General features: G+C 39.3%; 2 protein-coding genes across 10 annotated transcripts in view; one reads left to right on the plus strand and one right to left on the minus strand.

Annotated features, from left to right (window-relative positions):
* Positions 1-451: 451 nt before the first annotated feature.
* Positions 452-19,230, minus strand: FBXO9 (F-box protein 9). Of its 2 annotated transcripts, XM_069011449.1 has the most exons (13): positions 19,046-19,230; positions 15,158-15,235; positions 14,003-14,161; positions 13,454-13,511; positions 10,469-10,568; positions 7,174-7,304; positions 5,863-5,977; positions 5,214-5,332; positions 4,835-4,925; positions 3,744-3,839; positions 2,940-3,033; positions 2,083-2,237; positions 452-1,020 (listed from the first exon to the last, which is right to left on the minus strand). In XM_069011449.1, the coding sequence occupies exons 1-13, from the start codon at positions 19,046-19,048 to the stop codon at positions 912-914; spliced, it is 1,308 nt and encodes a 435-aa protein (XP_068867550.1). In that variant the 5' UTR covers positions 19,049-19,230; the 3' UTR covers positions 452-911. The 2 variants fall into 2 exon arrangements, with proteins under 2 accessions (XP_068867550.1, XP_068867551.1); XM_069011450.1 differs by lacking the exon at positions 14,003-14,161.
* A 127-nt stretch (positions 19,231-19,357) lies between these two features.
* CILK1 (ciliogenesis associated kinase 1) overlaps positions 19,358-21,464 on the plus strand; it is a 26,865-nt gene continuing 24,758 nt past the window's right edge. For 4 of the 8 annotated variants that reach the window (XM_069011435.1, XM_069011444.1, XM_069011437.1 and 1 more), the window contains exons 1-2: positions 19,358-19,507; positions 19,772-19,893. In XM_069011435.1, the coding sequence (XP_068867536.1) occupies positions 19,466-19,507; positions 19,772-19,893 (164 nt within the window). In that variant the 5' untranslated portion in view covers positions 19,358-19,465. Of the gene's footprint in view, positions 19,898-21,464 lie in introns of all 8 variants that reach the window. The other 4 variants (XM_069011439.1, XM_069011441.1, XM_069011440.1 and 1 more) reach the window with 2 other exon arrangements.

Genomic DNA, 21,464 nt, shown 5'->3' on the forward strand with positions numbered 1-21,464 from the left:
TTTAACTTAGTAAAACAAATGCTCAGAGGGTTTACAGCATGTGTGGCAAGGTTAGATGAAGGGTTGTAGCACATTACAAGAGTGTCCAAGTGAGCCCTGCTTACCTGTGCATTCACACCAGGCCAGTGCACGAGCAGTACACACCAGCATTTCACCCCTGCACTGTGACACTCTCCAAGCAGGGCCACGGACCTGCAAACTCATCCTACAGTACACGGGAACAACTCATTGCCCAAATCCCTCTCCCTTCCACGCACATCCCGTGGAGAAGGCAGGCTCCACTGAACTTCTACCAAGATCAAATTACATAGAGGAGCAACTGACACCACTGCATTGGTGGGGATGTACCTCTGCAGTCAAAGTTTAAACTTCGTGCTTGCTTGCCCTTGATTGTTTTTCCTTAAGGTTGATGTTGACAAAATGCCAGATCTTAAAGGCAAACAAAATTAAGTTTAATTTAAAGAAAACATTTATTTGAAGTTCTTTGAAGTCACACAGTTTAACAGATGACAACTTTCTCCCTTTCATATTTCAAGTCTTCACCAGAGACCATACACATTGTCCCATGGACAATGAGATTTTCCTATTGATTCCTTTTGAACAAATCAGTGTCTAGGCAGATGAAGATTCACATTTTAACCAGACTAATTAAAAAATATTTTTTAAAAAACCCCAACACAACAAAACAAAACTTTGTTATCAAATTCTTATCACAAATAAAAGGTGTTTAACACTCATAAGCTTGATCTCAAAACAAAATCACAGCCATTCACAATCAAATAGAACATACTGCCTTCAAAAAAATTCCCATAATTTTAAAATGCTCCAAATATATACACATTTATAACTTAAGTGCTTAATTAGCTACAACATTTTACTCATGCAAAAGTTGTGAGAGGAGAAGGTGTTTCTTAGAGTGGCTTTTCTGAGTATGCAGTAAAACTCTTCACTCGTGCAAAGAACAAAGGGGTGTACATTTTGTCAATGTCAAAAGTAGTAACAGCTGTCTCACCAGTCGATCTGCAAAGAGCATTGTAAAAGTTAAATTAGACATAAGTTGCTGTTTGAGTCCCTCGGTAATGCAATCACGTTCCATGGTACAGTGTGTGCCTCAAACTACAGTTGGAATAAAGTGTCTTTTGTAATGCCTTGTTCTGAAAGCATTTGAGTACTGGCTGAATCACACTATACAGAATTCACTTCTACTTTCCTATCTAAGGAACCACTTTCCCTTTCCACTCTTATTATGAACTCTAAGACCTGAGTAGACAGAAACTTCATGAATGAAAAGAATGTCTGCAATATTCACACTTCTTCATAAATTAGGTACGACAACATTAGCTTTTACAAAACTGATTTTTCTGTTTATGGAAGTTACCTATACTCCCAACCATCAGTAGTTTATTTCCTGTATTTTATATTTCCTGTATATTCTCACAGCTCAACAGCTGAGCTATGTTCCTATAAAAACACTGAATATAAAGATTAAGAACACTGGAAGACAAGGCCTAAATCTACCCTAACTGCCAACATCAAACATCTGGAAAGCCAACTTGCCAGTAATTTGGAGTGTCAGGTGCAAGAGCAGTGGTCATGGCTCCTGCCTGGTTAGTGATCAGAACAGTTGGCCACATGCCCAATTCTGCACTGCTGAATTATATAGTTAGTAAACATTACAGTTCTCATGTGACAAGTACAGACATCTTTAGTTTGCACATCCACAGTGGAAAAGAGATATATCTTAATGAATATACACTTTCCCTCACTAACACCACATTAAGTCATTCAACCCTGATTCAGTTCCAAAATCAAACACACTGAATAAATCCTTTAAAAAGCTAAAATACTGCATTTATACTACTTAGGAAACCTCCTATTATCATTAGAACAGGTTACTAAAATCTTGGGATTTCTTTATGTAAAAGTTCAAATTAGGACCAGTTACAGCTTTCATGATATTTTGTTAAAGCCACCTAAGTCTCAGACTCTTTACATTTTTTGTACTTAGTACTGGACAAATTAACATCACTTTTAATTCTACAGTTTAGTATCCTTCTTTGTTCCTGTTCTTCATTTACTTACCTGCAAGTGATGTGACAAGAATGATGTATCCACACAAGTTTGTTGAACCTCTGGCGCCCACTGGAGCACAACTGTAGTCCTACATGGAAACTGTGATCTGTTTCTTGAGCAGGAACTCGACGGAAATACCTGTATTTGTGGTAATCAACTGGTTTCTGTACAGAGAAATAAGAAGTTTCATGACCTACAAAGAACACGTAGTGCAACTATTTATCCTGAGTAATTGTGAGACCAGACTGGTAAAACTCTGATACTTAAAAACAAGTACTACTGTTCCTTCAAAATACATAAATGTGTATGTTAATGATGGAAGAAGTTTTCAGAGAAAGCAAAATAAGCGTGGAGGACACCACCCAACTGTGCATACTCACTGTAACACTTCTTACTCTTCACAGGTTTCTCTTGACTAGCATTTGGTAATCAGAAGAATGTGTCAGTTAATCAAATCATTCATAGTTCAATTAACAAATACTGCTTATTTAGTTTTACTAAACATAACTGCACACAGTCAAATCTGATCTTAGAAAATGACCTATTCATCCTTCATGTTAACAGTGGTGGCACCTAATAGTACCACACCTGGAAATAAAGCCTAAGGGGGAGAACAACTGTTTAAATGTGAACCAGACACTTATTTGCCTTAAAAATTTATCACAGATCTGGGGACAAATATAGGAGACATCACCAAGGTTATTTATTTATATTTTATTTTTAAACCATTTAAAAAATTAAATTAATTTTTTAATCCTTTGGTGTAATGCAAATCTTTGGGTCCCTTAAAACATTCAGTCTGAGTAAAATCTTGTTAGGAGCCCCCTCCTTAATCCATTTCTCCTCTATTCTATTTTTCTACCTACCTCTTCCTTCTTCTTCATTATTACAGCAAATACTTTGGTTTGATTGTCTTTTTCCTGGGAAAGGCGATAATGGCCAAGCAAGATTGCATCTGTTCTGCAAGGTTAAAAAGAAGGATACTGTCAAGGACATAAAAATATTCTGTGTCTCAAAAGCGTGATGTTCTTACAATACAAATATCAGCAATGAAACAAAGACTGACTACATAGCATAATTATATAAACTATTTCTTATTTCCATTCAGTAAAGGCTCATCAATGATATTAAATGATGAAAACATTTTGGGAAGTTGCTTCTGATTTTCCCAAACAGGACAGTAAAGGTAGGTTAGTTGGTTCAACCTAGCCTACTGCTTAATATTTACAGATTTCTGGTGTACAGCTCAAACCTGTTTTGAAGTTGCAAATTGTTTTCTATGTTTTTATGTGCAAACATCAAGAAGTAATAATTTCGACATAACCCAATGAAATCTTTATTTTCCTTCAGTTAAGGAAGTGTGAGAAGGCAGTCAGTAACCAAATAGTATTTTTAAAAGGACTGTTCTATATACGCGCCTTAAAAATTTCAAATCACATAACCCACAAATTAAATCTAATTACAATATCAGGACCCTAAAAGGAAAGATATCTTTGCATAAACATCAAAATTTTTTGTAGTTCTTAGGAGAGAATTATAAACATCTATAACACAATATAAATAACATTGTTTTCCTAAGCCAGGATATAGAATCTGAGACAAAAGTAAATAGAAATTGCTAGGTAAAAGCAAAATGAAAACGGTAGAGCCAAATACTTTATTTCAATAACCTTGTGTTTTTCGTCCGTAAGCGGGGAACTATAGATTGAGGATCTTCAGGAGTCGTTAGCATCATAACTTGACCATCTGGAAAGAATCTCAAATACCTGCAAAAACATAATTACACAATGCAAACCTAGAAAATACATCCTTTTCCTGTCTTTTTTTCTGTTTGTTTGCTTTTAAAATCACAGGATGTTACCCAGAAGGGTTTAGGACTTAATTAGTAATAGCATTTGAAAACACATTTCTTCATACATAACAGAAAAAAAGAGATCAGAAATCAAAAGAGAGTTATGAATATTGAAAGAGGAAGTTATGAAGAGTTACAAAGTTTTGTCACCTCTACTAAAGCAAGGGGGCTACCCTGGGATCAAAACTGACCTCAAGTTTCTCCATTCCTAGCATCCACTGAGACCAATGCAACAAAATCTGTTACAGTATCAGTACAGAATTGCAATGTCATATGGACTTTTTCAGGTTCTGGAATCCAACTGATTTTTACAGGACTGAAATACTGTGCAGATGTTTGAGACTACAGCAATAGCCATCAGGTTCAATGGTTTCTATGAACAGCTTCCAGCCTCAGAAGGGACAACAGAATGAAACAATAAATGCTGGCAACAGCAAGATGAACAACAGCAGAAAAACAGGCTGAGGAACAAATGGCAAGGCATTTACATCAAGTTGAGAAAGCCCAGCCTCTTGAGTTTTACAACTGATTACACACAAGCTAAACGACTAATCTTGAACAATCACATGTATTTTCTTTGCTGAATTCTGTCATGTGTTCTATCAGAAATGTAAAGCAAAAGTTGTTTAGGGAAAGAAATCTGCAGATGAGTAATAACTGTTGTATGTGTTCAAGCTTTAGCCACGTGACATGGTTTAAGTGAGGATGAAACATGTTTCTAAGCTCATTTCTAATTATCATAATAAATCCTATTTCTAAAACCTATTCTCAAAAAATACACATTGCTTTACACACTGTAGCAGTCCCATTCAGTTTTACAGAATGATTATTGTCTGTGATAGCCAGAGGTGGATTTAAAGAACTAAAGAGAGAGAAACATTTCACTCACTCATTGTACTACAGCTCTACCTGTAATATTCCACTTGGTGCCATGCTCTATAGAAACCATCAAGAGACTGTTCTCCTTGACGTATGTATTTTGTCTTGCTGACATATACACCTACAGAAAAGGAAGATATATGAACAAAAATTAAGAACATAAAATATTTATGATGAAAAAGCCAATAATCTAAAACTTTTGATATGCTTTTTTTACTTAAATACATGGAAGTTTTTATTTTCATCCCTTGCACCTTTCCCTTCTCTTTCCAGATATTCTACAAATTCAAATGCACGGACAAATTCAGATTAGGTCTAACAACAACGACGTCATAAACATCAAACCCACCTGACTGTTTCTGTCATGGCTACATACATAGTTACAACTATTTCCTGAAGTACTGCTTACCATCAAATCGAACGCGAGGCCTTTCCAAAAACATGTCCCTCCAAGATGCATATGGAACAAGTTTATTGCAGCTCCTGCCCCATATTTTCAAACAGACTTGATGCCAGATTTCAGGATCTCTAGTGAAAATGAGAGAAAAGCAAACCCCATAACTTCCCTACAAACCCTGTTTAGCTTTTATATATCAAAGTAACACTCCCTTACTTCGTTTGGATGCAACTAAAAGAACCTTTCTCAAACAGAAATAGCTCATAATTTAAAACCCTTGACTAATTTACTTAATCCTGGAGTGTTTGAAAGCTTTTTCCTCTTCCAGTGAAATTTAAGAACAGAGTGTCATTTTCATCCTAGTACAGAACCACAACACTGCAGCACACTGGCACTTCTCTATGTGGCTGTATGAGGATGACAACATAACCGACCCTATTTTGGAGACCTGAAAGTAATTTGCAAACAGGGTAGAGCAAGTAATACTTTCTGCTAGATTTTTTATTACAGTAAAGTCATCTATCTCACATACAATTTAATAGTCTATTCAAAAACTGATTAGCACTGTGAGGAGCTTAACATGAAAATGTCCATGGGAAGGAAAAGCAAGACATACTCAGTGCAAAGAGAAGCTTCACTCTGGATAAATTATCTACAATACCTGGCACAAATGTAAAATCCTCGACAAACAAGGGATAATTGCTCCAATGATCTTAGATCCAAGTCACTTGAAACCACCCATCGGAAAATGTACATTAGTACTTCCATAGGTAGTGCTTAAAAGAGAAAAGAAATCCTTGTTAGATGTAACCTGTAAATCAACAGGTTATTTATAATTCCATGTTCGGCTTTTGACTTTCCATTAAAAAATCCTACTTTTCACACTGTAGCCCAATGCCAGAGAACAAAAAAAAAATTAACTTTAAAGGTCACTATAGCTATAGATACAGATATAGATATAGATGTGAAATCCATAAAGGATCCTTTTCAGCCTACTAACTTCTGAAGCAGACATTCTGATTTTTTGAAAGTTTTCATTCTGCTATAAGGAAGTCGGTAAAAAAGATACTCTAACACAGGACTGGCCAGAAAGCAGAATATAAATCTAGAGACCAACATTGCTTCTCAAAGGACACATCTCCTGAGATCATTTTAGAGTACTGTCTGCAACATCTCGTCTTTATTGGCAAAAAAAATGCATTTTCCCAAGTGTACAATGCACCAGTTATTAAAATAAAATATTTTTTTAAACCCTATTTTCTTTATGTTTTGATTTGCTTCACTTACTTCATTTTCTTTCCTTGACCAGAAAAAAGGAGATCAGGCCAAGATTTCAAAATGCAACTGATAATTAAGGATGCAGAACAAAAGTATCTGTTTTTAAGAGAGATCATAATTCTCTACAATTTAGATCTCATAAGGAAGTCTCAGGATAACTGTCCCAGAACTGAAGCACTGAAAGTCATTAACCTTCAACTTTCTAGCTTTGTTATATAGTCTTTCTAAACCTGAAAACACACTTGTTGCAAAAATCTCATACAGAATCAGATAAAATCAAGACATGTGAAGATACATACCGTTCACAGAACAATTGTCTCTTACAGTTAAAAATTGTAATACCTATTTGCAACCAAAACAAAAGAACTGGAAGGAAAACTGGCATACACTTACTTCAGCAAGTCATTCCTAGAAGTTGCTACTTTTAAGTATACCTCTAATCCTGAAAATTCTACTCAGAAATACTACATGGAAACAGCTTGTGTGATAAAGACAAGATCTTGTACGAGAACAAGATTTGTTTACCTAGTTGATAATTTTTAATCCTTTGTATCTAACTATAGCAGTAAATAAAGAGATCATGTATGCACTTCGTCAAAGGTGGCTTTTGAAATAAGGAGACAAATGTTTTCATCAAGTGAAACGTCTATATAAATTCTGCCTCTCAACTCTTACAGTGTATCATAACTCATACCTGAGATATGGGTCTGGCTGACATCAACTTCAGGATGACAAAGTTTGACTGAAGATTCCTGAAGAGTTAACTGCTGTTGGAAATCCGTCAGGAGATCTGCCATTTTGTCATCCTCTTTGTTATCCTCAACACTAGAAAAGGGGCAATGCCAACACTGTAATATTGGACAGAACATACCAACAGATGTCCTCATCTTGGCATCAATCCACTGCCTTACTCTCATTCAATAGAGTTGTTTCCTGTGTGTTTTTAAAGCAATCTCATTTCATCATACAATAAAGCAACTACTGAAATATGATCAAGTTCATTTAGATGTTGCTGGAATGCCTCTGACAGTAACAACTGGGGTTTTTTCATTAAATTCCCATCCCAGGTTTTTTTTTGTATTTGAGAGTTTTTTAGTGAAGTAACTGAAGAATTTCTTGACCCTATGAAAAGAAAAATCTCATCTTGCACTTTGTCGAAAATATGGCATATGCAGGAAATAAAGTGCCGTTAATGAAAAGTTGTATTTTGTAATCCTTCTCATATAATGTAAGATATTGGAAACAATTAAGGATTATTTTTCACTCTTGTGTTATTCACTAAAGAGTGATCCTTGGTGGGTTTATTCAACAACAATGAAGGAAAACTATTTTTGTACATATTCTGTAAATAGGCAGAAATAATAAATTTCAGGAGCCAGAGCAAGATAGAAGAATGAAAACAATAAGCGTGCTACTCATCAGTAAACTTGAAGGATTACTAAGTGATAAAAGAACATTACCACACAAAAAAAATATGTCTAAATTTAAGTTGTATGTCATAATAAGATCTTTTAATAGCTGCCTGCTTGCTTGCCCCAAATCACCAGAAACTACATAAAACCCCTTAAGCGCACCACAAAACACCTTTTTTCCCCGACTTGGTATACAAGCCAATTAAGAAATCTTCCAGTCACTTTTTAATACTATTCAATTCTACTTTAAACAAGCTAATAGAATGAGCTGAGAATATAAGCAAGCAACTAGTAGACCTACCAATGGGTTTTGAAGTATCATAGAGAAGACAATTATGTTTGGGCCTGCCATAACTAAGACTACAGTAAAATGTTGCACTGAACATATCTTCCTTTATTTTGATGAGTATGATGGTTGGTCCCAGTACCTACAGGCCACACTGTAAACTGTTTTTTCAAATTTGATTGTGTAATTTGTTTTTTCTCATTAAGACTGTATGAAACACCTACAACAGTAATTCAGAAAGCACTAACAACACAACTAAAATCTCTCTCAAAAGTATATCTCTACAAATACTGCTTTTAACCAATTGAGGTTGTTTTTCCATCACTGCCACATAGTGCTGGGAACAGTACAGCAACACTTAGAAAACTAAATAAAAATCGACAGATTTGTAGAATCATTTAGGTTGGAAAAGACCTCTAAGATCACCAAGTCCAACCATTAACCCAGCACTGCCAAGTCCACCACTAACCATGTCCCTAAGTGCCACATGTAGGCATCTTTTAAATACCTCCAGGCACGGTGACTCAACCTCTTCTCTGGGCAGCCTGTTCAAAGTGCTTGACAACCCTTTCTGTGAAGACATTTGTCCTAATATCCACCCTAAAGCACACCCTGAGGTCATTTCTTCTTGTCCTGTCCTTGTTATTTAGGAGAAGAGAGCAACCCCTACCTCAATACAACCTCCTTTCAGGTGGTTGTAGAGAACAGCAGGATCTCCCCTGAGCCTCCTTTTCTCCAGGCTTAACACCCCCAGCTCCCTCAGCTGCTCCTTGTAAGATCTGTGCTCCAGACCCTTCACCAGCCCCACTGCTCTTCCCTGGACCCACTCCAGCCCCTCAATGTCTTTCTTGTAGTGAGGGGCCCAGACCTGGACACAGCACTCGAGGTGTGGCCTCACCAGTGCTGAGTACAGAGGGACAATCACTGCCCTGGTCCTGCTGGCCACACTGCTGCAGATACAGGCCAGGATGCCACTGGCCTTCTTGGCCACCTGGGCACACACTAGCTCACGTTCAGACAACTATCAACCAGGATCCCAGGATCATTTTCCAACATGCAGATTTCCAGCCACTCTGCCCCCAGCCTGTAGCTCTGTGTGGGGGTGCTGCGACCCAAGTGCAGGACCCAGCACTTGGCCTTGTTGCAGCTCACACAATTGGCCTTGGCCCATTGATCCAGCATGTCCAGATCTCTCTGCAGTGCCTTCCTACCCTCCAGAAGGACCACTTCCACCCAACTTCCTGTCAGAGAGTCTTAATGAGGTAGAGAAAGTGATAATAAAGTAAGAAAATAATCCTATGAAAACCAAGATTTTTACATTACCATAGTGCATGATCCAGTAGTTTTCCTAGTGCACAAATGCACAGCAACAATTTCATGCCAGCAACACATTCAGAAATGAAAATAATGGATGTAAGTAAAGCACTTAGCTCATTTTGCACTGTTTTATATTAAGTCAACTGCTGCATTGGAGCTGTACTGTCCTGGGGCAACAAGACTGAGCTAGTAATACCACAGGGACATGATTGTGCTTTCCTTTTTCAGTCTCCATTTTAAAACTCTTGATTTCTTGATGCAGCTATCAGCAGCACCAATGGCTGCTATGAGTAAGCAAGTAATTTGGAAGCTGTTTCATAAGCTTGTCTATGTTTGGCTGCAAGGGCTGTAACAGAAGTTTTGGCCCTCCTTAAACAGATGTCTGGGGCTCATGTTACACCAGCCATAAGTCACTACACACACATCTGCTGTACTAAGGCTAGGGGTGTTCTGATGCCTGTAATGATGACAGACCAGACTACTCAGATTGCCATCTCTGAGCTTCTAAATGTATTGCTCTACTGAAAATGCTCTCATTTGGCTGTGTTAGCACAAGAACAGATTATTCCATTGTTTAAGTAAGATGCTTATTTCGTACTATGAAGCTTTGACTAATTACTCTTTTTGCCATCTACAACTTTGTAGATGACCAAAAAACAAAACAAAGTGACTGATGCTTTTTTTTTTCTTAATTAAGTAACAACGTAACTATTTGTAATCCTTCCCCCTGAAATCAGCTAGCTCCAAACAAGCCTGTTATCATCTTCAAAAACTACAGTAAAGTCCTCCTTGGACTAATACATCTGTTAATGTTCTGTGAAGCAGTCTACTAATTGAGATTAGGTAAGTTTTCCACATACTAAGAGACTTAAAACTGCATGTTACAGAGTATTGATATCCTTCAGAAACAAAATGCCATGTTTCAGTACTCCTATGCTACTAATCCTACTTAATTAGTAGAATTTCATACTTACCACCTCTTTCCAACTCCATCGCCATCTGGGCACCGTGTATAGGTGATCTTAAACTCTATGTCAGGTACAAGCTGCATGGCTAGACGATAAAACTTGATGGCTGAAAATAAAGGTTTGATGTTCAAACATATCTGATACCCATACTAGCTTATCAAAGCAAAGACTATTTTCAGAGACATGGTTTCAGCTAAAAGCACTAAAAAGGTGGAAAATGCCTTTGCCTAAGAAAGCTTATTTAGTCTAAACTGTTAGGTTTAAATTCAATACAGAAGAGAGGAACATTAAGTACCTATTTTCAAAACTAAAAACCTCATATACTTTTTCAGAATAAAGAGTTATCTCAGATGTGTTTCAGCTTTTGCAGATTTATGTTATTTACCACAAATTCAACTATGTAGAAAATTTTACATTAAAACATTACAAGTCCTGATGTTGCTTGTTACCCAGCACTTGCACAGATTTCTCAACAAGCTATAAAGTTTTTAGACAGAAGATCCATAACTAGCTATAAGTTAAATGAAAGAGAAAAATTATGCAGGTAGCTTAAGTCCCTGGTATAGCACAGACAGGCATTCAGACATATACACCACTACAAAGGTGAGAATGATGAATAAAATATTGTTGCAACTTTAAAATTTCAACAATAGATGCAACATATCAATTTCTCTATGGAAACCCCTGGGAACTAAAGAAGGCACAGAAGCAAGCCACTCAACACACTGAAGGTGAGGAAAGCAGCCTTGTCACAAAACCATGGGATGTGAAGGAAAACCTGACAGATTGGGTTTTGCACGCTTTTCTCACACAGAGAAAATACTTCTGCCTCTTGCACTACAAAGATCCTACAAAATCTGAGTAGAGAAAGGGGTTCAGGAACACCACTGTGGCAACAAACTGTTATTTAAGCTGCAGAATATCTTTCTTCTGAGTCAGCTCTGTGAATCCTTCTTAATTTAAATGAATTGATTGTATGTATACTAAATCTATTTTAATACCAGTAATAAAATCATGTATGCATGTATATGTTTCTTTGTATTCCTGCATCATGATACCAAGATCAGATGGCAATTCTGCTTCAGCTTGGACTCTTAAAACCCAAACTCAAATAAATCATCAATAAGTGTGGAGCTCAGAATTTGTCTAGTGAGTCTGAGAAACCTGAGTTTGAGGCTGTTAAGTGTTCCTATTTCCTTGAGTTCATGTCAGGGCCAGTGACTGATAAATAGTATCACTGGCTGCTGAGGATGAGAAATATCAGCAGACAGCTAAACACAGATCAGTCTCAACTTTAGCACTTAATATTGCAGACAAGGCCTCTACTGTACTTAAGCAAGAACAAGCTGCAGCACATAACTGTCTCACAAACATCAGGTATCAGCAGATTTCAGAAGCAGGCTTGGCTTCTGGTGACCTGGGCCAGGTCAGCAAATAAAAGCCTGATCTGAAAACAGATGTCCCAACGTGTGCTCAGTACTATCTGTGTCTGGCATAGGACCGTGCCTCTTAAGGTCTCACATAGATCTATGTGCAGAAACAGTTCAGTTTAGTTCTCTAAGTCTCAAATCAAATTCAATTGAGAAAGATGAATTCATATTCATGCAAACCAGATGTCTGAAACACTTTTGTGAATGGAACTCTGTTAGATATTACTATTTCTCTGCTGCTATGTTTAACATACACGGAATGCACTGAAGCAGATGAAGCAACAGCTTTCATTTTATATACACAATGGTTAAATAGACTGCTTTCCTCACCTTTTTTTTTTAAATTTACTCAGAAAGAACCTTCACAATCTACTACATTATTTCCTAAGTATGTTACCAGATTTTTAGTTCTGACATACTTTTTACTGTGCATTTAATCCTATACCAAGCACCCACCATATTTTAGCCTAAAGTAATTAAAGTAATTACACGTAATAAATTAGAAACTGAGACAACTAATTTTATTAACTACAGGGGACTCATATTTCTCTCAGTTAATATGAGATATGAAATAACAACCAGAAATCCCCTGAAAAGGAAGGAAAATTCCCATGGTGGAGTAGAAGTTTTGTATTCAGCAGGTGGCTGAGTTCAGGAGCTTCCAGAGTCCTCTCAGATTTTTGTATCTTAACTTATTTTGCAGCTGCACTTTAAACACAGTGGTCAAACCCTCTGGTGGATGAGCAGGACGGCACATACGTTCTGCTTTACTTTCTTTCTCACATGAAAGAAATAGAAAATTGATATCTCCACTACTGACCTACAGGACTTGGAAGTCAGGACAGACTTCTTACTCTCTAGAGTCTAAAAACTAAATATGAGAAAGAAAACTTTCAATTTCCATTTTTACTAGTGCTGATAGCAAGAGTGCAGGTAAGCAAGCTAAGCACCTTAAACATTTATGACAAACCTTAAAGACTACCAGACTTAAACATTCACATCAGGAATTCTTGAAAAAGCTAATTTAGTTGGATGTGTTAATTAAAAAAACAAACAAAAACCACCAAACCCAAAGAGCACCCTCAAAAAAAAAAAAAAAAAAAAGCACCAAAAAAACCCCACAACCAAACAACAAAGCATTCCATGGATTAAGTAGTTTTGTTCTCAGTGGAACAATGAAGAACTGTGAGCACAGGAAATACAGTATATTGCCTTGATTAATTATTATGCTAATTTCATGTTACAGAAGTCACCTAAAGAAGCATTCTATATGAAGAAACAATCTAGTGCTCCATTAAACTGCAGTATTTCAAAACACTGTTATTTTGCCTGAAAGCTAGAAATTCCTTCCTTGATATCACTTTTAGCTTTATCTCAGCCTTAGAACTGTGATATGATGGTTCCTTCTATAGCATGTTTGTTTTCTTTTCTGAATAACAGAGCTCTCAAATGACTAGTAGCCTGTAGTTTAAGTTCACTGGCACCATGCAGATTTTCCCATAAATTAGAGGGTGTTAGATTTTTCTACAATAAGGGTGTTCATTGTAGACTTCCATATTACCTTCATAAAGGGCCCCATTCTGTTCTTCTTCCACTGCTTTCAGGAAAAGTTCTTTTGCCTGCACAATAAATTACACAGAGCACTTATTTAATTCCTTATAAATACGTATAAATATGACATAAACGTATTTATAAGGATAACAGTAATATACAATATTTACAGTAAGTGCAGTATCACTTGACTTAGAATTAATTTTTCATCTTACCTACTGTACCCTATGACAGAGATGAACAAAATAATTCCATAAATAGAGAAGACATACTCATGTGCTACAAGACAACCGAAATTTCCAGTCAATAAACTATCTATATTCCTGCTACTCGCCCTTTACCTACAGTCTTTCAGAAAGCAATTACAAAGGTGACACCAAGGCAAACATAAAGACTAGAAAAATCAGTGTAGAATTATGAAGACATTTAGTATGGAGACAACAAGATAATAACCTCTGTTGTTTCTCCAGATTTAATTCAGCATTAGCTTTTAGAATAGTTATACTGGAACAGTAATACAGACAACTAAAACCTCAAAATTATGCATCTTTTTCTGTACCTTTTCCTCTTTTGCTATCTCCTGTTTTCCCCTGGCATCAAGAGACTTTAGTCCAGGTCCTCTTGACGATGCTCTGCATGGCAGAGGTTCCAACCCACTAGAACTCACACCTGGGGCAAGCTCGAACATCCACTGAGCTCTGAACATCTGGAGCTCTGCCTAAAAAACATTATTAATTCTACCTAGTATCATATATTCAGACAGTATATCTTCTAAGGAGAAATTATGAAGTACAAACACAAAAAAGAATTTCAAAACTATGCTTTACATTTCCATGTCTTAGATGGCTTCCGTGAATTTAGGCACAGAGAGTCAGCAATTGTTTTATGGTAAATTTAAAAAAAAAGTGCACAAGTGCTTGTTCAGTCTCATTCAATAACAAAAGTGCTTTTTTCTGGACTGTTCACCTCAGAAGAAAAACTGGTGTTTCAAGAAGTGGTTGTTAGTACTATGGTTATGATCCAAGATTCCATAGAAAACTGTTCTTTCCAGACATGATCATGTTTGTTCTTGTTTATGCAGAATTCTCATAAGCAAGACGTCAATTAGCTCTTAAAATTAAAATTTACGAAACCTAGTTTTTTTGTACACAAGCATGCTAAGCTCTCTGACAACCAAAGCAGTCATTTATATATTATACAGATAAGACCTTACTCTTTTCTCTTTTAAAAATTATGGACTATGCTCTGTGAAACAAGACAAGTTACAATTCTCGCCATGCCTTTTTTCAGCATCTTTGAATTACACTTTACAAGTCTCTTGCAATCATCACAACTTTTGAGGAGCAATTACACAGAAATCTAGTCTTGTAAAAGAACACACTTTTCTATTACACTGCTTTTATCAGCTTTCTGGTCCAGTAGAGAGTGACAACTTAAACTGGAATTTGATCCATACAGAAACTGCTGTCCAATTCCTACAGTTCTTCAAAGAAATTCCAGATCTGTCATAAACTTTCTTTTCATCTACACAGACAACTGAAGACTGAATTTGACACTTGAAACACAATGCAAAATTTTTCTCACTTTTGGAGGGGCAGATAGATTAAGTATTTGTCAGATCAACAAATGTATGGTGACTAAATGAGGATACGTGATGCAGCTTAAATCACAGCAGTACTATGTTTGTAAAAACCCACTAGCATGGGAGACATACCTGAAGATTTGCTTCACCAGATCTTTCACTGTCATCAGTTCTTACCAAATCAGTGTGACAATCTTCTTCAGCTTCTGCCTAGTAAAGAGCAGTCAAATGTGATTATAGGGTCTGCACAAGTCCCCACAGCATATTCACAAACCACAACTGTCATGGACACACATTTAAAAAAAAATTAAGCATACTCCCCTTTTGATGATAAAAATTAACTTTAGAACTACTGAGATCAGTTGTACTTCCCTATTAACTCAATGAAGATGGGTTTTGCATTTTAGACAGGTTAATCCAACACAGATTAGTTGTGTATCACTCGAAGGCTTCCATGCTTCAATACAATGGCATACCTGACTAAATACACTCAGTATCTATGTCAAAGCATAGAGCAAAAGCTTCAGTATTAAACAATAATGTGCTTTGTTCCACAAATTAAAATTTAATCACTATCTCTCATTCTAAAGATAACCAGTAGTTTTGATTTGTTTAATATTTGCAAGAGCACAAAATGCTTTGAATAACAATAGATACTTTACATATACATGTGAAACTAATACAAAACGAATGCAAAATATGTATTGGAAAATGAAACAAAAAACTAGCATGAGAGCTTGACAGCTGGTTTTATTTACAGTACAGCTGTGAGACAGGTTAAACAAATAAGATCTGAAGTAAGACCTTTGACTAAACTTAACATGGCTCTACATAGGAAGTTAAGCCAGCTAGTTTAAGAGGAAAACTTTAAAATATGCAAATTAATTCTCATTGTGAAATATACTGAGATTTACAGTCTACACTAAAACAAAGGAAAACTAATTCTGAGCATCAGTGACAAGTCACTACAATGACAACAGCAAGATGCCAGTAAGGGGGAAAAAAACCCCAAAACCTCAACTAAGACACTTGTTTAAGGTTCTTTCTGCAGCTGAAGAAAACCAGTTTTTCTGCTATTCTGCACTGAAATTCACATCTATAGTTCTGCAAGTAGATAATGCAAAGTGAGTTTACAAGAAGGCAAACCTGACATTAAGATTATCACAACTACATACAAGAGTTTTATTTCCACTCCTTTCTACTGTACACAGTGCTCAGAGACTTCAAGCAACATTCTGTCAGTGAGATTCTACCAAGCTCTCAAAAAGAAATCTCTACCTCCTGCACAGTCAAAGTGCAGAAATCAAAGCATTCTTGTATTCAGAAAAATTATACCATTTTTACAGCATCTGGAAGTTCTGATCAAACTACAGAATACTAGCAAACATGATGGGAAGGCAACCTTTAATCTCTTTGTCTTGGTGGAAAGCACCTCCCTGGAGTTTGCTTATGTCTTCAGATTCCCCAACGACCACAAACTTACTGGCTTGTCATCTGTAAAAGTGTGTTCACTGATGTCTCAGATAATTTATCATTTACAATTGATAGACATGGTTGCTTGGCTGGAGATAAACAGATATTGCATCTATTTCTACATTCTCATTTTTAATTTCTGTACATTTATAATTTCCCAGTAGAGGAAATAGGTGAGCCAGAACACTATAAAACACCACTGGCATTAAATCTGAGCAAGGAGGAAATAACTTGGAAATTTCATGGGCTTTGATTCCAGAATTTAATTGCAGAGAGTTAATGCCCTATGAGTTGAGACAGTCCTACCACATTATTAGCATCCGGGAATATTTTGTAGGCAAAGCAGAGCCAGCCTAGGAATGAGCTGGCTCTGAAATGGGTGTCTGTAAGCGCACTACTAGGGCACTGGGCTGACAGAAATAAGGCGTAAGTCTGTGCATAGTGCAAGGCCTCTGGTTTGCAGCTGAGTTATGTCCAGTCAGCTCTCCAGTCTGGGCAGAATAAGCCTGGTTTTATCTCCAAAATGCAGAAACTAGCAAATTCTAAACTAAATCAACACACTATCTTCTTGTGCATAAAGGATCGCCCATTAAAACCTTTAACTCCTGAATTCTGTACAAACTGATTTAAGCATTGAAACTACTTAGAAGGTTAGGAAGCTGGATGAAGTTTACCTCATTCAAAAACTTTTTATATCGCTAATATGTTCAACTCTTGATTTTCATCCCCTCCTCTCTGTTCAACTGCCCTATTTCTTCCTTTCTGAGTCACAGTCAGACATAGTAGTGGACCAACTGCATCCAAAATGTCATTTGATGCTCTTTAAAACCTAAATATGCTCTCGACTAAAACCAAAAATACTATGAAGACTTGGCCCACAGTCTAAAAGCTGTCAAAAACCATCATAAAAATGCTTATAACTGAGGTTTTGACTTTTGCCATTACCTTCCCTATATTTTACGCATGTGTGATCTGTAATCTCTCATACCAAAGGTCTGTCTTCTGGCAGTGGTAGCAGCCTAAGTGGCCACCCCTCTAAATTTACTGGTAAAGCAATTAATTCACATTGCTACTTCACAGAAATGGACTGGAAAACTGATGTCTATTAACAACCTTTCCAGTATTTATTTGACCTGATAACACCCTACGATTTTGCTAGGACAAATGAGTAAACACAGGTACTGTGAAGCAAGGACCTTCACCTGCAGATAGCTCATGAGATCACACCTAAAGCACTTCACAAAGTGTAAAAATTGTCTCCTTGCCCCCACTCTGACAATACTTGTGTTGTACTTATAGTTTATAAAATTCACAACACTGTGCTCTGACTGCTACTTAGTGGATAAATCTAGACTGTGCATCCTTGTGCAGCTGGGCTTCCTCCTGATACAAGTCAGCGGTCTCATGGAAAAGTGACTTCATCCTGACTGAAAGCAAGACATCGTAGTGTGTACTGACTGATTGGCTTGATTATTTTCCCTGAGAAAAGCAGTAGTCTGTCAAGACACCAAAAGGCAACATGTCAAAAGTAAACATCTGAATTAGGCTGCAACCTATAAAAAATGAAATCAGCTGAATAGATTCGATTCTGACTTGCTTGTAAAGCTTTAGAAATCATTTGCCAAATGCAGAACTAGTTTACTTGCACAGTTGAGTTTTGTTTTGCAATCAATAATTGCATGCTGGTTTCCTCAGATTACGTTAACCACTTACTAAACTGTCTGTAACATCACGTCCTTTAACAGTCCTGATCTGTTTCAGCAAAATAAAACCAAGATCAGAAACAGTTCGAAGCTGAGTGTCACCAGTTGAACAGGGCTCTGTGTTACGTGTGAGCCACACAGAACTCAGGGAGGAGCAAGCACGGCAAAGCGAAACAGTGACTGTTAGCTAACATTCCTCTTGGTTTTATAAAAAAATGAGAAAGCCGCCCTATTTTTCTGTAAATGTGGTAGAAGCAACACCGTATTCAAAAATAAGAGTTTTTATAACCGTGGTGAGACATTTTAAGAGCTCCTGTGTGATATAAATGGTTTAACTTTGAATGATTGAGTTCTCATCATGGATACTTGAATCCATATTGAGGCGCCGTCAATAAAGCAATACTGAACCAAGGAGTATTTCTGATATGTTAAACAACAACTCAAATAACTCGAGTCCCTAGACCACGGAGCCCTTTAAATTACTGAGTGACTTTAAGCCACCACATTTTCGAGGGAAGAAAGGGAAAGGAAGGGCACGCTCCTCTGTAATGACACAGGGATTTTGTTCACGCGTTCCTACGGAGAGCTAGATCGCTCCACAACCAAGCAGCCCCACTGATCAAAATCCTCTGCGGGAGGCGGCCGTGTCTCGCCGCGGTGGGGCGGGATCACGGCATGTTTCCCACAAGCATCACTCCGTGCCCCGGGGCGAACAGGCGGGCAGGGCAGGGCTGCCTGTCAGCAATTCGGCCAGGGGGCCGCTCCCACGCACACACCCCTTATCCCGGTCCCGCCCGGCCGTCCCTGCACGGCGGCCGAGCCCCCGCCGCCCGGGCCCGCTCACCATGCTGCCGACGCTCGGGCGGCGCTGTCCCGTCCCGGGGGCTCTGCCCCCCGGCTTGGTCCGTGTGTCCTCCCTGCCCGCGGGGGGCACTTAGCAGAGTTCTCGGTCGGAGAAGCGCACCACGCAGCGGGAGTCCCTGCGGGCCCTGCGGACGGCAGCCATCTTCCCGGCGAGCGGGGCCGGCGGCGGGAGCGGCGGGACACGGCCCGGGCGAACCCGCCAGGTCAGAGCGCCGCCTCCCGCGCGGGCCGCTACGACGCGCGACCGCACAGACTCCCTGTCCCAGTACGCACCGCGGTCCGCGCCGCCTCTGCCGCCCGCGGGGGAGCGGCGCAAGGCCTGCTGGGGAGCGTAGTCCGTGGCGGCATACCACGGGAAGGGCTGCGGAGCAAAAGCTGCCGGGAATTGTAGTCTCCGCGAATGGAAATCCCGGCAAGAGGGATCCCAGGGGCGGGAGCCGAGGTAAAGCGGCGATGTCCGGGAGCCGCGATTTCCGCTGTGACTGTGGTCAGGCCGGGACCTGGCACAGGCGAATTGTCGACGGGTAACGGGAGAGCGCTCAGTGCCGCGGCTGCGGCGATAACAGCGGTGCCGAGGCCATTGAATCTCATGGCCCTGGTCATTTGCCCGTCCAGTTCAGTGAGCGCAGTTATCACCTGCTGTCAGCACACGCCTCGTCAGGTTTTTTAAAACTGGACTAAACCTATTTTTTAAACCGTATCCCAGTCTTTTTGTTCCAGAAGAAAACTACGTGTATGGATCTGTGAACCTTTGTGCATGTCTACTGCCCTGAGCGTTTTCAGGAGGAGGAGGAGGATGAGGAGGCGGCGTGTGTCTTCTCTCGAGGGGTAGGTGAGCGCTCAGGCCCGGGCAGCGGGAGCAGGAAGTGGGGATGCAAGGGCTGTGGGAGCCGGCGTCAGCAGTGGGTTTCAGATCCAGGTGACTGTAGAGCTGCTCTCTGGAGAGGAGAGCGTGAGAGGCAAGGGAGCTGCCCGACACGCCGGGCGCCGCTCCCTGGGCGGGCAGCCGGAGGTGGTGCGGAGCGGCGGGGACTGGGTGCTGCCGGCGTGCTGGTCGGCCTTGTGTGAGCAGCGGAGATGACAAAGCATGACCACTTGAGGTTTTGATATGGGGTGCTCATGGCTACAACTAGTTACCATTAGTGCTGCTTCTTGTTTGGAGTTGGAGTCAAAGCTGCTTCTCTCCTGCCTGAGTGTGCCTCTTCTTAGATATTAAACATTAGATACTAGTAAAAAAGTCCTTTAGTGTGAGGGCGGTGAGGCACTGGCACAGGTTGCCCTGAGAAGCTGTGGAGCCCCCCATCCCTGGCAGTGTTCGAGGCCAGCTTGGATGGGAGTCTGAGCAACCTGGTTTAGCAGAAAGTGCCCCTGCCCATGGCAGGGGGCTTGAAACTAGATGATTTTTAAGGTAATTTCCAATCCAAATAATTCTATGATTCTTTTGGGAATGAAAAAGCCTTGCCTCTAACAACAGAAAAACGGCGTCCAATGACTGTCGCTGGGCTGAGTGCTAATATGTGGTTATTATGGGATGTAATACAGGTGGCTTAAAGCAGAAATCTCATGTAAGTGTACACTGCTCCTCCTTGCTTCACTGAGAATCGTGCCTGTCTGTTGGAGGGAATTTGAGTCTTTATTATATATTCATGTAAATGTAAAGATTAGCCTCTGACTAGATGGGTTGGAGGGAGGCACTCAGAGCTTTGTTTTTCCCCACACCTGTTTTAGCAAATGAATGTCTTGTCCGACGCTGTACTCTTGAATTACAGCACCAGCTTATCCTGTCTTTCCATACCCTGGGAATTAACTCTATGCTTTACCTTTAAAACCTAAGCGATGAAGTGTAAAAAGAAGTGGAGACTTTCTGAATCACTATTACAGTCCTCATAATCAATTGTTCTTGAACAATTTTTTGTTCCTTGTTTTCGTTTTTCTGCCATTCCTGGTATGTCTTATAAGGGCTGACCCTGTGAGCTGCTGCTGCTTGTATGAGGAAGGTACAGGCCCCTCTAGCAGCACTTAAGATGTCGATATTCTTCCCATTTGTTCACAATTTAGTATTTCTGCGTTCTAGTCTTGTTCAAATTCCTCTCTACGATGTGTGAGAGACCCATCACCATTGTGGGGTTTTTGTTTGTTCGGCTGGGTTTTGTTTTCACAGAATCACAGAACTGTGAGGGTTGGCAAGGACCTCTGGAGGTCATCTAGACCAACCTCCTTGCCAAGGCAGGGTCACCTAGAGCAGGTTACACAGGAATACGAGGTGGGTTTTGAATGTCTCCAGAGAGGGAGATTCCATGACCTCCCTGGGCAGCCTGTTCCAGTGCTCTGCCACACTCAATGTAAAGAAGTTCTTCCTCACGGTTAATGGAACTTCATGTGTTTTAGTTTATGGCCAT

This window comes from Aphelocoma coerulescens, chromosome 3, assembly GCF_041296385.1.
Source record: "Aphelocoma coerulescens isolate FSJ_1873_10779 chromosome 3, UR_Acoe_1.0, whole genome shotgun sequence".
In the NCBI taxonomy this organism is placed as follows: domain Eukaryota; kingdom Metazoa; phylum Chordata; class Aves; order Passeriformes; family Corvidae; genus Aphelocoma; species Aphelocoma coerulescens.

Bases quoted from the DNA above. Each gene is read 5' to 3' on its own strand.
- FBXO9 (XM_069011449.1), bottom strand. The intron at 7,305-10,468 runs GTAAGTATGAAA...CCCCTTTTCTAG, and splicing joins GATGGAGTTGGAAAGAGGTG to TGTTGAGGATAACAAAGAGG. The intron at 5,333-5,862 runs GTATTGTAGATA...CATTTTCACTAG, and splicing joins GGATTTTACATTTGTGCCAG to AGATCCTGAAATCTGGCATC.